This window comes from Mirounga angustirostris, unplaced genomic scaffold (genome assembly GCF_029215605.1).
Source record: "Mirounga angustirostris isolate CCGP_5_RB_7025 unplaced genomic scaffold, mMirAng1.0.hap1 SCAF_4, whole genome shotgun sequence".
In the NCBI taxonomy this organism is placed as follows: Eukaryota; Metazoa; Chordata; class Mammalia; order Carnivora; family Phocidae; genus Mirounga; species Mirounga angustirostris.
In genome coordinates this window covers 26296112-26319646 of record NW_026991712.1, presented here as the reverse complement: position 1 = coordinate 26319646, position 23535 = coordinate 26296112, and the positions used below count along the sequence as shown (strand labels likewise).

The 23535-nt window shown below is 32.7% G+C and overlaps 1 protein-coding gene across 3 annotated transcripts in view; it reads right to left on the bottom strand.

The window, feature by feature from the left end:
- The window catches only part of CSMD3 (CUB and Sushi multiple domains 3), a 1202189-nt gene that overhangs the window by 47662 nt on the left and 1130992 nt on the right, over positions 1-23535 (bottom strand). For all 3 annotated transcript variants that reach the window (XM_045896021.3, XM_045896023.3, XM_045896024.3), the window contains 6 exons: positions 20427-20600; positions 13477-13650; positions 10591-10764; positions 8468-8653; positions 6359-6532; positions 4187-4369 (listed from right to left, as the gene is read on the bottom strand). In XM_045896021.3, coding sequence (XP_045751977.1) covers positions 4187-4369; positions 6359-6532; positions 8468-8653; positions 10591-10764; positions 13477-13650; positions 20427-20600 — 1065 coding nt within the window. The remainder of the gene's footprint in view (positions 1-4186; positions 4370-6358; positions 6533-8467; positions 8654-10590; positions 10765-13476; positions 13651-20426; positions 20601-23535) is intronic.

Sequence of the window (23535 nt, the reverse complement as noted above, 5' to 3'; positions counted from 1 at the left end):
TAACAGATTTTTTTTTTAAGACTTTTGTTAGTAGCTTTGGTAAAAATTTTACAAAATAAAGTAATTACTTGAATATTGCCTTTGGGTACTACAAAATCTTCCAAAGAAGGATTATAAGAGTGTCTGCCTAAAAAGCAACTCATGTAAAATTGCAGTAGATGTTAACAACAAGATGCAACAGATTTATTATAATTATACCTGTAGGAGGATAGATATAAAATAAACAATTTAAGTATTATAAACATCCATGTATATTTTTATTTATGTAAGTATGTAACTGATTTGCATTACAACTTTATTATCTCTATTTCTGGGCCAAGGTGTACAAAAAATAAACTGAATAAAAACCAAGTAACTAAATTCTAGGAATGTTTTGCATTAAGTTTGCAACATATCCTAAACAACAGTCACAAATGCCTTATATGATTAATTATTCTGTATTATGTTTAACTATTTGCCATTAATGCCATAAGTGAATTTTTAAAAATATCTTAAAAGCAAGCCTTTGTCAAATGTCATACTAAATTTTGCTGTAGCATAAGAAGGTATTTTAGTACTTTACAGAATTTATGGCTTTCTTTATGAATAAGAAATGTAATTACAGTTTCAGAAGTACTATCTATATTACTCTCTGCATCTTAAATACTCAATTTTGCCATTCCTTTGTATGTTTGTGTGCATGTGTATTAAGGAAATGTACACACTTCATACATATACAACAAAGTCAAGCTCCAGGTAACATTTTCAGGAGAACATATGATATAGTGAACATTTTTATCTCTTGTCAAGAGTAACTCCTCTCTTCTATGTTCATTAGTACCTGCCTAAAATAACAATCTGGTCATATTTATTTGTTATGTACCATGACCCTTGACACAACACAAGAAGGATTTGAAAAGCATTAGCAATATAGTTATAATATACTCTAGCTTATATATACAACTGTGTACATTGGTCCAGTTTTTTAAAAAATTCCAATTAGTTAACATACAGTGTAATCTTAGTCTCAGGTGTGCAATTTAGTGATTCAACACTTCCATACAACACCCAGTGCTTATCACAAGTGTTCTCCTTAAGCCCCATTCCCCCACCTCCTCCCCTCTGGTAGCCATCAGTTTGTTCTCTATAGCTGAGTCTGTTTCTTGGTTTTCCCCCCTTTCCCCCCTATGATCATTTGTTTTGTTTTTTAAATTCCAAATATGAGTAATATCGTATAGTGTTTTTAAGATAAATTTCTGGAAGTGGAATGCCTGGATAATTTTTAATTTTGAAAATATTTTTAAATTTTTGAAGTATATATAGAATCACCCAAATTATTATATGCACTTGTATCAATAGTGTAAAAAATTTTTGCTTGTTTCACACATCTTCTGCAACATCATGCACCATCATTTTTTTTTAAAGATTTTATTTATTTGTTAGAGAGAGAGAGAGAGGGAACACAAGCAGGGCAAGCGGCAGGCAGGGGAAGAGGAAGAAGCAGGCTCCCGCTGAGCAAGGAGCCTGATGCGGGGCTCGACTCCAGGACCCTGGGATCATGACCTGAGCCGAAGGCAGATACTTAACTGACTGAGCCACCCAGGCATCCCCATTATTTTAAAAATCCTTGTCAGTTTGTCAAAATGCTATATTCTTTAAATGGAAAAATGAAGGGGGGGAAATCGGAGGGGGGGACAAACCATGAGAGACTATGGACTCTGGGAAACAAACTGAGGGTTCTAGAGGGGAGGGGGGTGGGAGGATGGATTAGCCTGGTGATGGGTATTAAGGAGGGCATCTACTGAATGGAGCACTGGGTGTTATATGCAAACAATGAATCATGGAACACTACATCAAAAACCAATGATGTAATGTATGGTGATTAGCATAACATAATAAAAAAATTGTATTTTTCTATTTATTAAATTATTTTAACACATTTTTTGATATTTTTATTTTCACATGTGTTTTATTCATCACATCCATAAAGTCTATGAAAGGTTTGTATTTTACTGTAAGTTACTAAAGTAAATAATATTACAAAACATTTGGAATAAAGAGAATAAAAATACTACAAATTCCACCACTCTGTTCTATATAATCATTTTTGTGTATTGTCTTTTATATTTTGTCTCAAATAAATATCATTTGCCTTGATTTTACTAGAGTGTATAATTCTGAATCTTAATTTTTAACTTTTACATGATTTACATTTTCTCATGGCCTTTATTCTAATATTTATTGATGATATATATATGCAAGATTTTTCTGATTGCTCTCAAATTCTTTCCAGTTGTTGCTAGTCATAATCAATTAGAAATATAAAATTGCAACATTATCAATTGTGTGTTTTCTTTGATACTTTTTTTTTCTTTAGGAAAAAATCCTCAAAAGTTAATAAATCAAGGCTATATATATTCTATGGATAAATCTGGATTTTTGTCAAATTATCCTAAAATATTATAACAATAAAAAACCTCTAGAAGTGTTTTAAAGTTCTAGTTTTGCTGCACATGCACCAGAATTTCATTTTAAAATAGGTGAAAAATGATGCTTTGATGTTAAATTATAATTTTCTTATTACTAGTTATGTAGAATTTTTTTCTATATGCTACAATTTTTTTTTTTGGCTCTTCTGTATTTTCTGTTCTTTTCCTCTGTCCATTCATCTACTAGAATCTCTTTTTCTAAATGATTTGTATGAGTTCCATCCATGAGAAAAATGATAATTCTGTTATATTTGCTATAACTCCTGGTTCTTTTTTTTTTTTTAAGATTTTATTTATTTATTTGACAGAGAGAGAGACAGCTAGGGAGGTAACACAAGCAGGGGGAGTGGGAGAGGGAGAAGCAGGCTTCCCGCCGAGCAGGGAGCCCGATGCGGGGCTCGATCCCAAGACCCTGGGATCATGACCTGAGCCGAAGGCAGACGCTTAACGACTGAGCCACCCAGGTGCCCCACTCCTGGTTCTTTTTTATCCATAATGTACATACTAACAAAACAAAGTCAATACCACACATTTTATCTAAAAAACATTTTGTAGTTCAGCTGAACAAAGTGATGGCTTAGATATCACCCATGTCATATATGATATAATTATAGAGATTTTTCCTTTGGAAAATAAGTTTGAGAAATAGTCTTAATGTTTTTTGCTCAGCAACATTGTTTCTCAACTAGTTTCCCTCTAATAGTAACTAAGCTGCAAGTCTCTCTTAATTAAGATTAAATTTGGTGAAGTTAAAGAAAAAAGATAACTATCTTTCCTAGAATATGGACACTAATTTTAAACATCATAAAAAGATTCTTTTTTTTTTTTTAAGATTTTATTTATTTATTCATGAGAGACAGAGAGAGAGGCAGAGGGAGAAGCAGGCTCCAAGGAGCAGGGAGCCCGATGCGGGACTCGATCCCAGGATGCTGGGATCATGACCTGAGCCAAAGGCAGACGCTTAACCATCTGAGCCACCCAGGCGCCCTAAACATCATAAAAAGATTCTGAAATATAATCAATCAAGAACCTGTCAAGAAGGTTCTATTGCTAATTATTTCCTATTTATAAAAACCAATACATTTGGTAAAACATCAAGTAAATTTCATAAGCACCTTTGCAAGTTTAGTTTTTGCACTAAAGTCATCTCAAAAAGAACAATTTAAATTTAAGGATAATTTTTCAGCAACACTTCATTTTCTAGCCAATCTGGAAAAGATTTAATTATGTTACCTCTGAGCCAGTCAGAATGATTAAGAATTTTACTCAAATACTGAAAAATTTTAAGGATTCTAGCTACTAGCAACTGTAGTCTATAAATAAAAATCTCATATATATTTAGGCATCTTTCTATATTTTTCCTGAAAACTGAAACAGATCTTGAGGTAATGTTAAGAATAATCTATTTTTCCCCGATAGTGTCTATTATGTAAAGCACTGTGATAAAGGGGAAAAAATAAACCCTTTTAACAAATATTTTTAACTTTTATAATTGAGATGTTTGTTATGACATGAACAATCTTTGTGCATAAATAGCTCATGAGAGATATTTTTTATAATTATCACCTATCATAGTTCTTTTATAGGATGATGCTTTTATTCCAAGGTTGGGGACAGGACAAATGGGCAGGAGTTATTTCACCCGTGGTAACCAACTGAATTTGGATACACATTAAATTCCAACACTTTTCAATATATTTAGTTTCTGCTTAGATTACCTTTGCATTCTGGTTGCCTTCCAGTCCAACTGCCGTTGGCTAAACATGTTCTTTCTTCTGAGCCGTGAAGGATATAACCAATATCACAAGCAAAATGTACAGAATTTTTGGTTCTGAAATCACTTTCCTGTCTAGAACCATGCCCAGGAGTACCTGGATCCCCACATGTACCCGTAGCATCACCTGAAATTCAGTACAGTTTAAGTTAATTTATGTCATTAAACATTCCCTATGTTCATGATTTATTTAATCCAACATTCTTGTAGCCTTTTGTTTTTGTGCATGCTGTGTTTTAATATGACAAGTTGACTGGGTAAAATCATGATTCACATTTCCCATCCAACTCCAGTCACAAAAATAAGCCTAAATGAAAAAGAAAATAGTTGCAGAGTATGGCGTTCTTTTTTGTATCGGTGATATTTGGGCCTATTAAACAGGTTAAAGACATTTCATTAGTATTTCTGAAACCTGGCTAATAAACAAGTTAATGGAAAATTTATAACTGATAGTACTAGGAAGTCATATGACAACGGATGTATAAAACTAAAATTAAAAACTGGACTTGGTAATTTGCATGTTTCCTTCTTTGAATTTCCTAGTTGCTGAAAAACTTTTTTTGTTAAATTAGAACTGTAATGTTCAGGAAAATGTAAATGTCACAATATAGTATTTCCTGTAGCCTAAAATTTCACCTCCTGATTTTCTCTACCAATGGCCAATGACCAAAGATAAATGAATTGTATCTTTTCCAATATGAAAATATAAACTGTAAACAAAGATAAAAAATTCTGGATTAAGTTCCTAATAAGGATTTTGCTCATGATTAGGCGTTCATCTTTTCATTTTAGTGTTAACGATTTATTCAGTCCCTTTATCGTGTCTTAAATAATTCTAATCACAGTTGCCACAGTATTATTACATGTTAAGAGAGAGACAGAGAAAGTTGGAAGACATATACGTTGAAAATGCTGTCTGTCCAGATGCCTTTTTTGACATGCCCAGTGTATTTGGAATCCTTCTTTATACTTCCTCATTTTCATGATGAACCAAAACTTTAAGGTCACTATTTCACTTTTAAATATCTATGTGCATTTTTTCTTTGCAATTCAGTAGCAGTTTCCTAATACATTGGGATGTATGCATATAAGTTTATGTTTTCATGTATAATCAGTTATCTGAGTTAACTATGAGTTACTCCAAGATAAGAGTTTTAATTCTCATTAAAATCATTTTTATAGTCACATTAGAAGTAACAGTGTTTTTCAAATCTATAGATTAAATTTGAAGTCCCAGGCAGTCAGTTCACAGGGACTAACCACTAATCACAGGGAGATTCTGAAATAGGTAACCATTTCATAACTTTTACTCCTAAAAGGAAAACAATGTAAACAACTTCTACTAAGTCATCAACATGATCTCCACAGAGATAAAATAATATGAAAATAATGGGCAATATATAAATAAAAAACAGGCAGAAAAATAAGCACCAACATCTAGTTGATGGGTGAAAACATATAAGTAGCATCAAATAGGGAGACAACACAGGTCTAAAATTTAGTTGATATTTTTTAAGAAAAGCAGTGGCTTAAACAGCTGATAAGACCTATCAAATACTCTGCAAACAAATTATTAATTTTAAATAGCCTCAATATTCATTTATTATAAGTTAACTATTGGGGTTATAGAAACTCAGGAGTGATAGATAAATATCTTTCATAAAGCTTGGCTTAGTTTAATCTAAAACAGGGCTTTGTTTTAAAAATATGTTATTAAATAATCGATTGTATAGAAAGTTTAAAAGAACTGAACTCTAACTGAAAATCTTGAAATAACATTTTGTATCTGCTAAAATGGATCAGTTCATTTTAATGAACAAAAGCACAATACACACAGTAGCATCCTGAACGTAGTTAATTACTTACATAGCTACAACACAGCTCAAAACATACCTGTAATTTATCATCTACAAGATGAGTATTAACTTGTGCTCTGAATTTATATTGCCTTAAGAAGTATTCCAATAAATGTATAAACTATGTTGCAGCTTCTCTCATGAGATTTTTTTAAAAAATGTATTATTTTATCTCTTCTTATTGTTTTGGGTATATATTCCTAATAATAATAATAATAATGTAACTTCCAACACACATTGTCCAATTTTCCAAGAGGTACCTGAACAATGAGGTTGTGATCCACTCCAATGGCCGTTTAATTGGCAAGTCCTTGATGACTGGCCTAGAAGGGTATGCTTTCCTGTGCAGGAATAGTGAACAGTGGACCCAAAGGTGTACTTCTCACCAGACAGGACTGCATTAGGAGGAACGCCAGGGTGTCCACAGTCAATCACTACAATACATAATTATTGAATATAAAATTTTTTTATATCTCCTATCGAACAGCCTGCACCACGTTTTATGAAATAAATCAGAAGTAAATTATCTGTTCAAATATACCTAGCCTCCACAAGTAAAAAATCCATGTGAAAGCTGGCTTATAAAAAATAAAATGGAAGTTGCAGTTACATGAGCCATCCTGTTAACCCACTCACCCGTGTTTAGCAGGAACACTGTAAGCAAGCATAAATGAGTCAGCATAAGTCTGCTATATGTGGGGGTGGTGAGTGTGTGTTTGTATGCACATGTGCATGGGTTTAAAGTATGTATGTGCCTGGACAAGGATATGCAAGTTAGATAGAGGAGAGGAGTAATGTGGATAATCTAAATAAGGACCTACAATGCTATATAGGATTCAAAATGAGCCCATACAGAAATTAAAAGGGAAGAATTTTGAAGGTAAAGGAAACGGAATGAAGATGGATATGTGACACACAATCTAATAATGCAGTCTAGAATAATTCCATTTCCAGTCAGTAATGAATAAATCATGCTGTACAAAGAAAATACTCAGTGGCTTGTTAACTAAAACACTACTAAGCATAGCAGAATCAGGTATCAGTGCATTGTCGAATTTTCTTTATAACCTAGAGGTAGCCTGGGAACTAACTGTGTACCACCTTTTAGTTATAACTTGGAAAAATACTGATTGCAATATGACTCCAGAGTTTTAAATGGCACATAAGGGGATATAAACGTAATAAAACCCTTGAATACTTTGCACACTACCAGAGATGCTATAGGAAATGAAGAAAGGCAAAAAGTATGAGAGCTAAGAAAATGTGAAGGAGTTCATGTTTACATGTCTTATGAAAGATTTTTAACTTGAATGCTATAGCCACACAGTCAAATAAGTGAATTACTCAACTATTAGACCACACTGTCTGCACAAAGAAGTGAAATACATTTTAAGAAAAAGATCAACAATTGAATTATTTGCTATAGAAGCTGAAATTTAATGAACACTGCATGAAGTTTTGTTTCTTCATTAGTGCATGAATGATGTCACAATATTTTCAAAAAATCCCACCCTGTAAACATAAAATACCTTTAACTAAAACATTATCATAAAATAATTTTATAATTTAGAAACTTAGTACAACCCCAAATTACTTGCACAATGATTTCTTGACACACCACTCCTTCAATCTATAAACTTCTTCTCTTTTTTATCATGATTCATCAATTTTTTGAGACATAGCTATAGTTAAGACTTAATAACTAACTGAATATTTCAAATTCATGTTCATTTCTCTATGTTCTCACATTATTTCCTTACTACATGTGCTAATTTTATGCACATCTGCTACAATTTATCTTATTTATATTCTACAACTCCAACAAAACATATGACAAAATGCACTCAAATAAATGTTCACTGACTTGAAAGATGATGTGTATCAACATTTACTGCATTTATATGTATATGTGTCTGTAATATGATAAATGTTTAAATCAGTAAGTTTTAAGTCACACATTTGTCTAAATCCGTAAGTATTCTAAAGCCCTGGTAGATGTTTACATTAAGACTAATATTGCCTTGAATGAAATTTAAAATATTAGTACAAAAGAAAATCAAAATGTAATGCCCCTTAGGTATGGTAATATCATAGACTGTAACAGATGCTGCTTTTCATAGTCTATCTGCTTTATCAAAGCTCAAAATCAAAGAATCACATTAATATTAATAAAAAATGGCATTCAGGCATTGAATTGTCAGAATATAGGGGACCATAGTTTCAAAAATGAAACAATAAAATCAAGAATTAAAGTAATAATTACAAACACGATCCTTCTGATATATAGCTCTACATAATTTATAAGACAATAATAATCCATGTTGCTTCCATGGCATTTTCGCAAGGAAGAATTCACATTATCTACTTACTGATACATTCTGGTAAAGGTTTGTCCCACTGTCCATTTGGTTGACATATTAAAACCGAAGATCCAAATAAGAAATATCCAGGATTGCAGTCATAGAATACCACAGTGCCATAGGTGAAATTTCCATGTTCTATTTTACTTTCTCTTTTGGAATTGGCTGGAATTCCAGGATCAGAGCAGTTCACCACTAAACAAATGTCAAATTTTGGAAGTTATGTTTGGAATAATATATACAGACCTACATAGATTTCCATTAGAAATGGAGTTTCAAAGGTAAATTTAACCAAACAAACCGAAGATTCCAGGAATAAAATTAATACATGGGCTACATAGATAATAAAGTGAAAGCCATGTGGTTGAAAACACAGAAAAAAGGAAAACTTTTCTGCAAAAATTTTTGAACAATAGTAACTCCATAATATTCTACTGAGTACAGATGTAAAGAATGATACCTTAAGCTATAAACCATAAAGCATGTCGAAAAATTATAACTTGGTTGTATTTTCTCAGACAGTATAAAATATATCATACCTCTTTGCAAATAGAAAAACAGCAAAAATCTCTTTAATCTGTTTCTATAGAAAAAAAAATAAAGAAGCCTCCAGTGTTGGCATCACAGTAAATGAGGACTCAGTCTCCCCAAAAATATGAAAAAATAAATGCCAAAGGTAAGTTCCATTAATCATAAAGCAAACCACAAGTAAAATGATCTAAATGACTTTCTCTATGTAGTCATAAAATAGGTACAAGATAATAAAGCTAAGCAGTTAAAATAAAACTTGGTAACTTCTTACTAGACACATCACCAGAGGCAAGGGAAACAAAAGCAAAAATGATCTATTGGGACTTCATCAAGATAAAAAGCTTCTGCACAGTGATGGAAACAATCAACAAAACTAAAAGGCAGTCTATTATATGAGAGAATATATTTGCAAATGACATCTGATAAAGGGTTAGTATTCAAAATCTATTAAGAACTTATAAAACTCAACATCCAAAAAACCAAATAATCCAGTTAAGAAATGGGCAGAAGACATGAATGGACACTTTTCCAAAGAAGACATGCAGATGGCTAACAGACACATGACAAGATGCTCAACATCACTCATCATGAGGGAAATAAAAATCAAAACCATGATGAGATAGAGATACCACCTCACACCTATCAGAATGGTTAAAATAAACACAAGAAACAACAGGTGTAGGCGAGGATGCAGAGAAAGGGGAACCCTCTTGTACTGTTGGTGGAGATGCAAACTGGTACAGCCACTCTGGAGAACAGTATGGAGGTTCCTAAAAAATTGAAAATAGAACGACCCTATGATCCAGCAATTGCATTACTAGGTATTTATTCAAAGGATACAAAAAATACAGATTTGAAGGGGTACATGCACTCTGATGTTTATAGCAGCATTAAAAACAATAGCCAAACTATGGAGAGAGCCCAAATGCCCAATAACCGATGAATGGATAATTTTGGATGGATAATGGATAATATGTACAATGGAATATTACTCAGCCAAAATGAAATCTTGTCATTTGCAACAACATGGATGGAGCTAGAGTGTGTTATGCTATGTGAAATAAGTCAGTCAGAGAAAGACAAATACCATATGATCTCACACTTACGTGGAATTTAAGAAAGAAAACAGATGAACATATGGGTAGGGGGAAGAAAGGAGAGAGGGAAACAAACCATCAGAGACTCTAAACAATAGAGAACAAACTGAGGGTTGATAGAGAGAGGTGGGTGGGGGATGGGCTAGATGGGTGATGGGATTAAAGAGGGTACTTGTGGTGAGCACTGGGTGTTGTATGTAAGTGATGAATCACTGAATTCTATGCCAGAGACCAATATTGCCCCGAATGTTAACTAACTAAAAAGTTTTTTAAAGTCCCCCACCCAAAAAGTAAAACCTGCTAATTTTAACTTTTAAGAACATAAGATAAAAATTAAGGAAAAAAGACAGCAAAGCTAATGAGAGGACATCAATATTAAATCCTTCTGTTTTATTAGCTGAAAACATTCTATTATTCTGACCAAGTTATTTCAAATGTTGTCATCTATGCTCACACAGACACATTATTACCACGCCTTAAGCTGGAATATAATTAGACGTTTACCTTTGCACACTGGTGGAGGATGGCTCCACTGTCTGTTGGCCTGGCACTGTGCCTTTGTTGGCCCTTGCATAACATACCCAATATTGCAAGAGAATGTCACCACATCATTAAAGTTGAATCCATTGCCACTTGTTCTTCCATAAATTGGACTACCAGGGTGACCACAGCTAACAGCTAATAGCAATGGGTGGGGGAGAGGAGAAGCACAAAGCAGAATATTTGGTTATCAGTTATCACATGACAGTTACATTGAATCATTTCAAACGAAATGGAAAGAAGACCACTTTTATGTGAAAACATATTTAAAGTACTTTTACTATTGCAAGGGAGCAATTTAGAATGCTTTCAAAATAGTCTAATAGAATAGAAATATTATATTAGTAAAGAGACAAATATTTATAATTGTGATCATTTCATGCTAGTGGTACAGAGATGTTCTTTCATTCTCTCTCTATTTTGTTTTGTTTTTGTTTTTTTGGACAAATACTGTAATTCAAAGAAATCTGGGAATGCTTGAAGTCCATGTCACTAGTTAGAAGCAGAAAGGAATGAAACTGAACCTATTTTCCTTTTCTAGTTAAGTTTAAGAATGGAAGGTCCATAAAGGCAGTTTTTTGTATTTAATTTTGAAATAGTTTAGTATTATTTATACAATTAATTTTTATGAATAGTAGATTGCCAAGCAAAGTGTGCTTGAAGAATTAATGTGACTGTATAAAGTAAACAATAAAAATACTGCATGATGTAGCAGCATTCTCCTTACTCTTCTGAGATACCAATATGAACACTGTAAACGTGTTGATTTTACTGGCTTATCTTCTTCACAATTGATACTTGATAATTTAGCACACTTTTGTTTAGAAGTAATGTATCAATTAGATAAATTATTTAAATGTTTTTAGGGTTATAGTTCTATTCCAGATTTTATGTACTGCTAGGCTTTTCCCAAACAACTGTATTTCTGTTAACTGTTTTACTGCATCATCTCACTCTATTAATCAAAGCAACTCCAGTAATAGTGCTTCATAACTGGGCATAGTGAAAAACCATAGTCACTTTTAGTACTTTTGAAATGACCCAAGAGCAGTTATTTTTCAGCTGTATTGTTAATGTCAACCTACTCATTTGGAAATTTAACTGCATCTTATTCTTGTTAAAATTATCAATAAAGAAACCAGTTTTACCCCAAGGGCCAATTTTCTTTTATAGTCTCAATTACTCAACAAAAAAAAAACAGTGGTATTAGTTGGCTATGCCTGAATATAGATGAAATGGAAAAAAATCTAGGACAGACCCAAGCATAATGTGCTGTCTTTAAATCATCAGTCTGTGTGAATATGCACACGAACATACACACACACACCCCTTAGAAAAGCAATATTAATTATTAACTCTATGGTCCATTATTCTATTAAATTTCAACACCTGGAAGTATTTTCCATGAAACTAGAACTTTAATAAATATGTTTTGTTTGAATAAAAATTTGACAATGAAATCTATAAATATGGATGTAATTAGTCACCGAATAAATGAAGTATTTCCTGTGAATCCATGCTAAAAGTCCCATGCATTATTTATCTGAAGCCTCCAGAATGTCTATAGTATGATCATAAGATGTTATAATTACAGCATATTTACAGGTTTATTCTCATTTTCTAACACCAATTTTGATATAAATGTCAGTAATTGTGGATGGAAATGATCAGGAGAAAGAAAAAAATATGGAACACATTGATAATTGCCTTTCTAGTCCAAAATAAGACATACTGTGATGTGAAATACTGTGTACTGGTGGAGATTAAGTGGATTAAGCAAAGTAAAGGAATTTTTAAAACTATAAGTAAGTAAAATAAAAGTATTGAATATCGATATTCAATTCTATTCTTACTTTTGTGCTATTACATTCAAATTAAATGCACAGTGGGCAAATCTATGCCATACACATAGAAACCACAAAGCACAGCAGCTGTATTTAAAAAATAATAACAAAAAACTTTTATTTTACATCCCACTTTATTCTTCATGTGAGAACTCATAAGCAAATTAACTTAAAAGGTCAGATAGATATCTTTTGAACCAGTGAGAGATATTATTGAAACAATTCCCAAATTACATAGTGTTACACAATTTTGTATGAATTTTAAAATAGTGAAAAGAGTGCTGTAAAACAAAACTTTAAATAGATTTTAAATATTTCATATAAACTTTTATGAAAAAATACTATAATTACATCAGCTGTGTATATGTAATCTTGATGGATTTAAGAATAAGATGGATTTTGAAGCTAAAAGGAAAGATAATTATAAATACCTTTAACCATTCACTTTATGTATAATAGAATTAAGGCCTAGAGAGATTAAATGACCTGCATTAGCACATATAATTAGTAATGGAACTGAAATGAGAACAATAGTTCTTCATATCATGTCTAACAAGTTTTTCCCCCCACTAATTACACTCCATCAGGATCTGATTTTGATATGACAGCCACAGCATCGTAATTATTAGAAAAAAAATTATCCAAAGTATTTTCACTATAAAAAGCTTCATAATATCACATTATGAAAGTACTGATGCTGCTGCACATTGGTCTCAAGGAATCAAATCCTTGTAAGTTAACATTTGTCAAAAATATACCTTCCACATAAGAATATGCATTTATAAATATTGTATATTCATATTAAATACTAGAATAGCTGAACTTAATTTCTTGTCTTTATGATAAAACATAATAACAGACATTCCAATATTTTCTTCCACTTTCTTGGTTTTATGGATGGTTTTATGTGTGTGTTTGTTTGTGTGTGTGTATCTTACCTAAGGAAAAAGTATGGATAATTATATGAGACCAGAGGCTTCTAATTACTTCTGTCATGCTTACTTACGCACACAGGATGGGAGCTGACCAGACCAGTTGTGATCCTGTTGGCATATTCTTACTGAAGAACCAATTAATCGAAAACCAGGATTACACTGATAAACAACTGTGTCTCTGTATCCATAATTTTCTCCAATGACTTGACCATTCACAATGAGCTCTGGAATTCCACAGTGACCCGCTGAAATGGGTCAGAAAGTAATATTTTTAATATTGTGATTTAAGTTTTATTTTTGTACTTATATACATATATAACATTACTAAACTTTTAAAGTTTATTTATAAGCATGCTACATATGATAATATGACATAAAGGTAACTACAAGATACTCAGCAAAATGCCAAATATTTGGGATTTAAAAGAAAATGTTATTTCTAGTAACACTTGGGTCTAAAAGTAGTTAGAAAACATTTCTAACTGTATAGAAATAAAAATATATCAAAATTTAAGGAATGCAGATAAATCAGTGTTTAGTGAAAAGATTTATAGTGTTAAACACTTTTATTGGAAAGGAAAAAAAGATACACAATCGATGAGTTAAGATTCCACCTTAAGAAGAGGAAAAAAAGAGCAAAATAAAGCCAAAGTAGATGAAAGGATATATTGCAAATAGTTACCAAAATCAAGGAAATAGAAAATAGAAAACCATAGAGGACATTACCTAAGCTAAAATGTCTTTCTTTAAAAATGGCAAAAAAATTGCTAACCTCCTAGCTATTTCTATCTAGCATACACAAAAAAGACCAAAATTACCAATAACAGAAATGAAGTGATACTACTACAAGCTTACAGAAATTAAAAGGATAAGGTAATATGAAGGACAGTTTTATGACAATACACTTAACAGTTCAGAAGAAAAGGGCATATGCTTTAAAAATTGTATACCAAAACTAACACAAGATAAAATAGAAAATATGAATAGTCTTTCATTTATTAAAGTACTTGAATTTTTTTTTAGATTTTATTCATTCATTTTAGAGATAGAGAGGAAGAGCCTGTGTATGCACTCATGGGGCAGGGGAGGGGCAGAGGGGGCAGGAGAGGGACAAGCGGATTCCGCACTGAGGTGGAGCCCAATCTATTACATGTCCCGGAGATCATGACCTAAATGAAAACCAAGAGTCCCAAGTTCAACCTATTGAGCCACCCAAATGTCCCCCCCCAACACTTTTTTTTTAAATAGGCTCCACACCCAGCATGGAGCACAGTGTCGGACTTGAACTCATGACCCTGCGATCAAGATCTGAGCTGAGATCAAGAGTCAGATGCTTAACCAGTTGAACCACCCAGGCATCCCCAAAAGTACATGAATTCTTAAACAAAATCCTTCCCACAAAAACCACTCAGGCTCAAATGTTTTTACTGTTTTAACCAAATATTTAAGTTAAAAAAAAATATACACACCCTTAGAATAGAAAAGAAAGGATTACTTCTTAATTTGTTTTATGAGGTAATCACAGCCCCAGTAGTAAAACTGGAAGACATTAAAAACCAATATCCATCATGAAAATAGATGCAGAACTCATTAAAACTTTAGAAAACCAATCTAGAAACATACATAAAATCAACCACTGTAATTTGACAGAGTGAGATAGTGACATATTAATAGAGTGAAGGGGGAAAATATGATTACTTCAATAGATGAAGAAGAAGCATTTGGCAAAATTCAGTACCAATTCATGATGAAAACTAACAACGTATTTAGAATGTAAGGGAAATTTTCAACCTGATAAAGACATCTGCAATATTATAGTAGGAAGTATGTATTTGGTCTTGGTCCCTGTTTCTGGCACAGAGCTCCTAAAACTCTTGGAATTTCCTAAATGATAAGAAAAAAAATGTGTCTTGTTACGTTAATGAGGTGGCTTTGAGATCTCACCTAAGTATGTAGGCTGGGTGCCAATGGAGCCAACCATATGATTAGAAGGTTGGACCTCCAGGGAGGAGAGAAAGACTGGAAGTTGAATTAATTGCCACTGGCTAATGATTTAATCGATCATGCCCAGGCAATGAAGCCTCCATAAAAAACCAAAAGCACAGGGTTCGGAGAGCCTCTGGGTTGGTGAACACAAGAAGATTTAGGAGAGTGGGGCCCTCAGAAAGCATGGAAGCTCCACACCATTCTCACATACTTTGCCCTATGCATTCCTTCCATCTGGCTGCCTGAGTTACATCCTCTTGTAATAAACCCGTATAGTAAGTAAAATGTTTCTCTGAGTTCTGTGAGCCACTTTAGCAAATTAATCAAATCCAAGGAGGGGGTCATAGGAATCTGTGATTTAGAGCCAGTCAGAAGCACAGGTAATAGCCTGGGCTTATGACTGGCATCTGAAGGGGCAATGGAAAGCAGTTTTTTTTTTTTTAAGATTTTATTTATTTATTTATTTGAAAGAGAGAATGAGATACAGAGAGCATGAGGGGGGGGAGGGTAAGAGGGAGAAGCAGACTCCCTGCTGAGCAGGGAGCCCAATGCGGGACTCGATCCTGGCACTCCAGGATCATGACCTGAGCCGAAGGCAGTTGCCCAACCAACTGAGCCACCCAGGCGCCCTGGAAAGCAGTTTTATAAGACTGAACTTTTAGGGGCACCTGGGTGGCTCAGTTGGTTAAGCATCTGTCTTTGGCTCAGGTCATGATCCCGGGCTCCCCACTGAGTGGGGAGTTTCTTCTTCCTCTCCCTCTGCCCCTCCTCCAGCTTGTGCTCTCTCTCTCTCAAATAAATACAATATACATTTTTAAGATCATTTATTTACTTGAGAGAGCGAGAGAGAGAGAGAGGGAGCACAGAGGAAGAGGGCACAGAGGGAGAGGGAGAGACTCCCTGCTGAGCAGAGAGCCCTACTTGGGGCTCAATCCCAGGACCCTGAGACTAGGACCCAAGCCAAAGGCAGATGCCTAACCCTCAAATAAATAAAATCTTTAAGAAAAAAAAAAAAGACAGAAACTTTAACCTAAGGAATCTGATGCTGTCTCCAGGAAGACAGTGATAGAATTGAGTGGAATCATAGGAAACCCAGTTGGTGTCCAGAGCATTGTTTATTGTGAGAATTGAGTCTCCAGATGCCAAAAGACATCTAAGAAGAAGCTCCAGTTAACATATTTACCAAAGAAATACTGAATTCTTCCTTCCTCACGTAGGGAGTAAGACAAGGATGACCACCCTCACCAGTTCTATTTAGCATTGTTTTATTGGCCCTGTGCAGTACAAACATTAATACAAAGGAAGAAAGAAAGCATAAATTTGGAAAACAGAAAAGTAAAACTATTCTAAGCTCAGATGATACATATGTGGAAAATCCAATTTTAAGAAAATCCTAAAACTAATGATTTAGCAAGTTTTCAGGATACTAGATAAATATTTCAAATAATTATATTTTATATATTAGGAACAAACAATTAATGTGAAAATGTAAATTAAAGGAAAATGTAATTAAAAATGAACAATTTCACTTATAACATTAGAAACACATTAAATATTCTCAGGAATAATTTTAGCAATAGACATAAATGATCTCTATGCTAAAAATACAAAATATTGCTATTGCAAAAAATTGAAGACCTAAATAAATGAATAAATATACTAAATAGAGTATGCTTATTAATGTCAAAGATTCAACATTGTCAGATGCAAATTCTCCTCAAATGATGTATGGATTCAATGTGACCTAATCATAATCCTACTAGATATTTTTAAAAATAAAAATTGATAAACTAAGTCTAAAACTTATATGAAATTGGAAATATACACAGTATCCAAAGTTATCTTGAAAATTAAGAAAAATTTGAAAGATATACATACAAAATTTCAAGGCTTATTATAAAACCTACTCAACAAATAGTGCCCTTCTAGAGAAAAACTAAACCTCAATTTTACATCATTCATTATACATACAAGAGCAAACTAAAGATAAATCCTAGATATAAAAGTAACTCCAAAAACTATAAAACTTCTAGAAGAAAATATGAAAGAAAATCTTTGTGACTCCTAGCTGAGTAAAAGTTTTGTAAACAAGACACAAAAAGCAATAACCAGAAAAGATAGACTTTAAAAAAATTTAAAATTTCTGCCTATTAAAAGAAGAAATAAGTAAGCAAGTCACAGGCTGCAAGAAAATATCTATAAAGCACATAATAATGAAGTCCTTACCACCAGAATATACAAAGACTCCTGCAGTTCATAATAAAAGCCAATTCAATATAAAAAATACTTCACCAATTCACAAAGGAAAATTTACAAGTGGCCAAAAAGCTCAAGAAACTGTACTCTATCAGTAATCATCAAGACAATGCGTATTAAAATGTTATAAAATACCTTTATGCACCCAATGGAATGGATAAAATTAAAAGACTGGCTATACCACATGCTGGAGAAAATGTGAGACAAGAACTCTTCTAGGAATTTTACTCCTAAATCTTTAAGAGAAATGAATACATATGCTCACAAAAGATTTTTACATGAATATTCATTGCACCTTTCTTCATAATAGCCCCAAAACTGGACAAGGGTCAGGTGTCTATCAATAGGGGATTGACCAACATGTGGCATATTCATATAATGGAATTCTATTCAGCAATTAAAAAAATAGTGATACATACACAACAACATGGAAAGAGAATGAAAGAAGTCTTACACGGTATATAATTTAGAATTCCAATCGTAAGGATTTCTAGAAAGGGAAAACTAACATATGGTAAAAAAACAAAACAAAACAAACAATTATTGTCTCAGGGTTACAGGGAGTTGCAGATTGGCTGTACAGGGCCATGAGGAACCTTTCCAAGGTAATAGTAATATTGTATAACTACAAAGTGGTTTAAGTTAGACAGTTATACACATTTGACAAAACGCATCTCATTTTGTGTTTATGATATATACATTCCATTGTATACACATTTTGCCATGGTAAAAAGGAATCAAGAAAAGTAAGCAAATATTAAACTCTTGGTAATGATATGCATGCTGAAATGTTAAGCAAAAAAGTACAATGAATTCTGCACGTTATTTTTAAATACATCCAAAAAAATGAACTGATGGATTGATAGAGGCTTGAAGGATAGATAGATATGTGATAAGCAAAAATGACAAAATGTTAATTGTAGAATCTAGGTGGTGGGCACAGAGACACCCACATGGCAAGTGTCACAGTCAAGTGTTTCAACTGAAAAACTGAAAAATTCATAATAAGATGCTGGCAGACTAGGAATAAATGCACTGTATTTAGAGAAATGATCATAAGCACATACTAGTGGCCATTATTAGCCAAAAGTGTCTGTGGCTATAAGAACAAGTTTTTTGTTTTTTGTTTTTTTCAAACATGAGAATGACTGGACTACATTAATTCTTAAAGTCAAGTTCAAGCATAAGATTCTAGGATTTGCTTGTTTGGCAATTGCATTTTCTTTCTACCCACATCCTTCGGAGTTTATATTAGATGTCAACACTACACCTTCTGCAATGGATGGTGATGCTGTCTTCATAGACTGAGAGGCAATGTTTTCTTATAAATCTTTCTGTTATACCTTATCTCTTCAGAAAACAGAATCAGGATTTTAAACAGGTGAATAAAACCACCCTCTATATACAGTATTCAATAAATAATACACAATACACAATAACAGTTCATCAGGGCAGAGAGCCACAAAATATAGCATTTCAAATTTAGATTACATATACATTTTCAAGTTTATATGTAAACTAAATAATCTGTAATTGATATCTGCATAACCAAAATCAGTTTGGAACTATGAAAAATATTTTGATTATTTAATCCTATATAAATATATAAAGACTTAATTTTGTACCATTTTTTATATAATAGTCTTATAGCATATTCAAATATACATGCTCTTATAAATAAACCATTGTTGCTAGGCTTCCAAGTGTACTTATTAACAAATATACTTGAGAAGGGAAAAAAGGATTTTAATCAAAACCTGTGGCTATACCTTTTTTTAAATAATGATTGCACTAACATGAATATGCTCAAGTTATAAGCAAAACAATATGTATCTAAATTGTTAAAGTATAGACTTTTCTGCCTTGCCTCATATTCTTAAATAGAGTAAATATTTATAGACAAAACACTGTCCCATCTAGCAATACCCTGGTTGATAATAAACAATGATACTTAAATTAGTAAACAAAAAGATTATCTCTTGTTCCCAACAGACAAGTGAATAATTATTAGAAAAATTTTCATTATGCTTAATTCAGTACTTGCTGTCATATCTTGAAATCATTTTGGAGAAAAATAAATCATAAATCATACCATTATCTTAATATTAAAAAAAATATTGAAGTCTTTGAAAAAAAGATAAAGCATAAATCATTATATTCTTTTAATAATAAAGGAGGAAGGGCAAAAAGAACTAGCTAGTTCAGTTTCTTTAACTGAACAGTTTTTTTTATAATGAATTAAAAAACCCTAAGAGGGAAAAATCCCATTTGCCTAAAATCAGGTTTGAAAAAATATATTTTAAATAAGTTTAATAGAAAGTAATATTACACATGTTAAAATCTTATGAAGTTAAAAGGGAGAAAGAGTTTAAATGCGGAAATCATTTTTCTCCTTCGATCATTACCTTAAGCAAATAGGTGAAAGGAGAATTGACTATGGTTTAGAATGAATTAACTTCTACAGTGATTAATCCAGCTGAGTATGCAGACATAATTTTCAGCAATTAGTTTTCACCTTTTTATTTTCACATGCCTGGAGGAAAATGTGTCTCTCCTTAATGGCATAAGATTCTCATTTGAAATACTAGTTGATTAACTTTAAGGGTTATCTGTTTAATAGCTTTTCTACCATGAGACATTTTTAAAGTTAAACATTTTCTGGTTAGCATCCTTACTGAGTCAATATAAATGATCATCTCTTGTTATGGAAAAAGAGCTGCCTCCTTTTCAGAGGTGGGGGGTGGGGGTGTGTTGGTTAAAATGATTCAAAAATCTGTACCTAGGCATCTGGTTTCAGATCCACTCCAAAGACCTGAAGAAAGGCATTCCCGTACAGCAGAGCCCACAAGCATGAATCCGGAATCACAGGTAAAGATGGCCGTGGAGCCATATGAAGTTTGAGTTCCAATCTTATTTCCATTTGGAGGTGTAGGTAGTTCTCCACAGGAAATAACTTGAAAACAATAAAAAAATAAAAATGCTTAGAGACATAGTCAATGTGCACTTATAACAAAACCATGTTTTTAACACTTTGAATTCTCTATGATCTGACATATTCACAACTGAAATCGACATTTGTAAGACATTTCGAATGAGTGTGAAAATGCAGAGAAAATAGATGACACAATTTAAAATCTATCCTCTTTGAGTTCTCTTAAAACGTTCTGAGTGACAGCAACATGTAACGAAGCTACTTTTGCATCTTTGCTTAGCCAATCTGATCACTCAGCAGGTTGTCATAAAAGAAAAAAAATCACAAGGTGAAGGATTTCCATCCTTTTGACTTACCTGAGCCAAAATTTCCTCTTTAATCTGAAACAATGCTAAAAGAGTACAGGAATACCTCACTTTATTGGGCTTGGCAGATGTTGCGCCTTTACAAATGGAAGGTTTGTGACTGCCCTGCATTGAGTAAGACTATGAGGGCAATTTTTCCAACAATATTTGCTCACTTTGTGTCTCTGTGTCACATTTTGATAATTCTCACAATATTTCAAATTTTTTCATTATTATTATATTCATTATGGTGATCTGTGATTACCACTCACTGAAAGCTCAGATGATGGTTAGCGTTTTTAGCAATAAAGTATTTTTTAATTAGGATAGGTACATTATTTTTTAAACACAATGCCATTATAGACTACAGTATAGTGTAAATATCACTTTTATATAAGCACTGGGAAGCCAAAAAATTTTTTTGACTTCCTTTATTGCAGTATTAGCTTTATTAGGGTGGTCTGGAACTGAACCCACAATATCTCTGAGGTATGCTTGTAATTACAAGTAATATTTGTTGAGATCTCCACAGTTTATAAAGAAATATACATGTAAAATATCATTTGACTTTCAGAAAAACCATTGGATAGAATGATATTTCACATTTTGTTTGTAGGTTTTAAAAAACTAAAAAAGAGATTGACTCACTAGGTCATTTAGAACCCAGCTCTTATAACTCCTTCATATTTAAAGAGTACAAATAAAATGTCTTTCTTGAATAAAAAACAATAGTGGATAATGTTTATTGAGTGCTTATTTTGTACCAGACACTATTACTAGTGCTTTAAGTTAAATAATTCTCAAAACAACTTTACGAGGTAGGTGGAGTCACTATCTGAATTGTATGGACTAGGATAGAGCACATAGTAGTTAAGTAACTTTAATAAGGTCACACAGCCTATAAATAGCTAAATCAAAATTAAAACCCAGTGGTCAAACTCCAGAATCCAATACTTAGCCACCAGCCTACAGTGCTGACTTTCAGATCTAGGCTTTAGGTGTCCATTAGGCAGACAAAGAGAAAATTTGCAAACTTTAAATTGTTGCATGTAAAATTTTAAATACAGTGATTGTTTTAAACCAATCCCTCAACAACACTTTGCAGTAGCTATACTATTTATTAATATTAATAATATTAATATTTATATTATTTTAATTTAAAAGATGAATAGAGAATCAGCAAAATCACTATTCTTTCCATTTTTCTCAATGAAATGCTATCTTAAATTCTTTGTCTTTCCCCCACTCTTACCTGTAGGCAGGGACCTCATTTTATGTATCTCTTAAACCCTTCAACATCATAGATGATCCCTTAAACCCTTCTACATCATCACAAAAGAACAAGACAAACATTTGTTGAATGCCTGATTAAATTAAAGATTTTATTGTAGATAATTTTTTCATAGCTCTTTGAAATTTCTCTATCCCATGTACCTCTATAATGAAATAATACTGGAAGAACAATGAGGCTAGAAGCAAAGAAAACTCCTAGGAGAAAATGTGAAAGAACAGGGCAAAAATTAAAAAATATAGATGCCATATTTTTAGAATATCACAATTATAGTTTTGACATCTATTTTTGAGGTTTTAATTCATCAGTATGATTATCTTACAAAAGAGGGAATCCCCCTTATATGGATATTAAAAAAATAGATTGCAAAATAGAATATTCATCAATAAAATAATAGTAGATACTCGCATACTTATTACACAAAGACAATTGTTTGCTGTGTTGAAATTCTTAATAATCATAATCATAATCCTATTTAGACTTCTGATTCCTTTATTAGTTTATTTATAAATTATGAGTGTTTATGTCATAAATGTCAGAGTTGTGTTGGGCACAAAATGAAAAGAATGAATTTTCAGCCTAGCATATTTCCTGGCACAAAGTAAATACTCAATAAATGTAGGGACTTCATAATATTTCACCTGAATGTCCTATGTTCAGTTAACTTATCTATGTCAGATACTGGCAATTTATATAATAAGAATGCATGGAAATAGAATAACAATATGTTCAATTTGATTCAATAAATATTGAGGTCATGCTGTGAATCAGGTTCGAGCTGATATTTTCAAGATAACATACCATTAAATCTTTATAATAACTACAAGGTAGGTATTATTGTAATTTTCTGGCTTAAGAAATTTAGGATCAGAGAAAATGAACATCATATAATATACTGATTAAAAGCCAGAGGGTTGGGCTCGTGGGTGGCTCAGTCGTTAAGCGTCTGCCTTCGGCTCAGGTCATGATCCCAGGGTCCTGGGATCGAGTCCCACATTGGGCTCCCTGCTCTGCGGGAAGCCTGCTTCTCCCTCTCCCACTCCCCCTGCTTGTGTTCCTACTCTCGCTATGTCTCTCTCTGTCAAATAAATAAATAAAAATAAATAAATAAAAGCCAGAGGGTATAGTCTGACAGCTTGGATTGAATCTCATTTCTCCACCATTTATAGGTTCTGTGATTTGTGTAGAAATTATTAAACCTGGGGCTCAGTTTCTTTTTTTGACAAAATAAGTATAATAATATCAACTACTTCATAAGATATGGACTAAACAATAAATGAATTAATACACGTAAAGGGCTAAAAGCAGTGCCTGCCTGGCA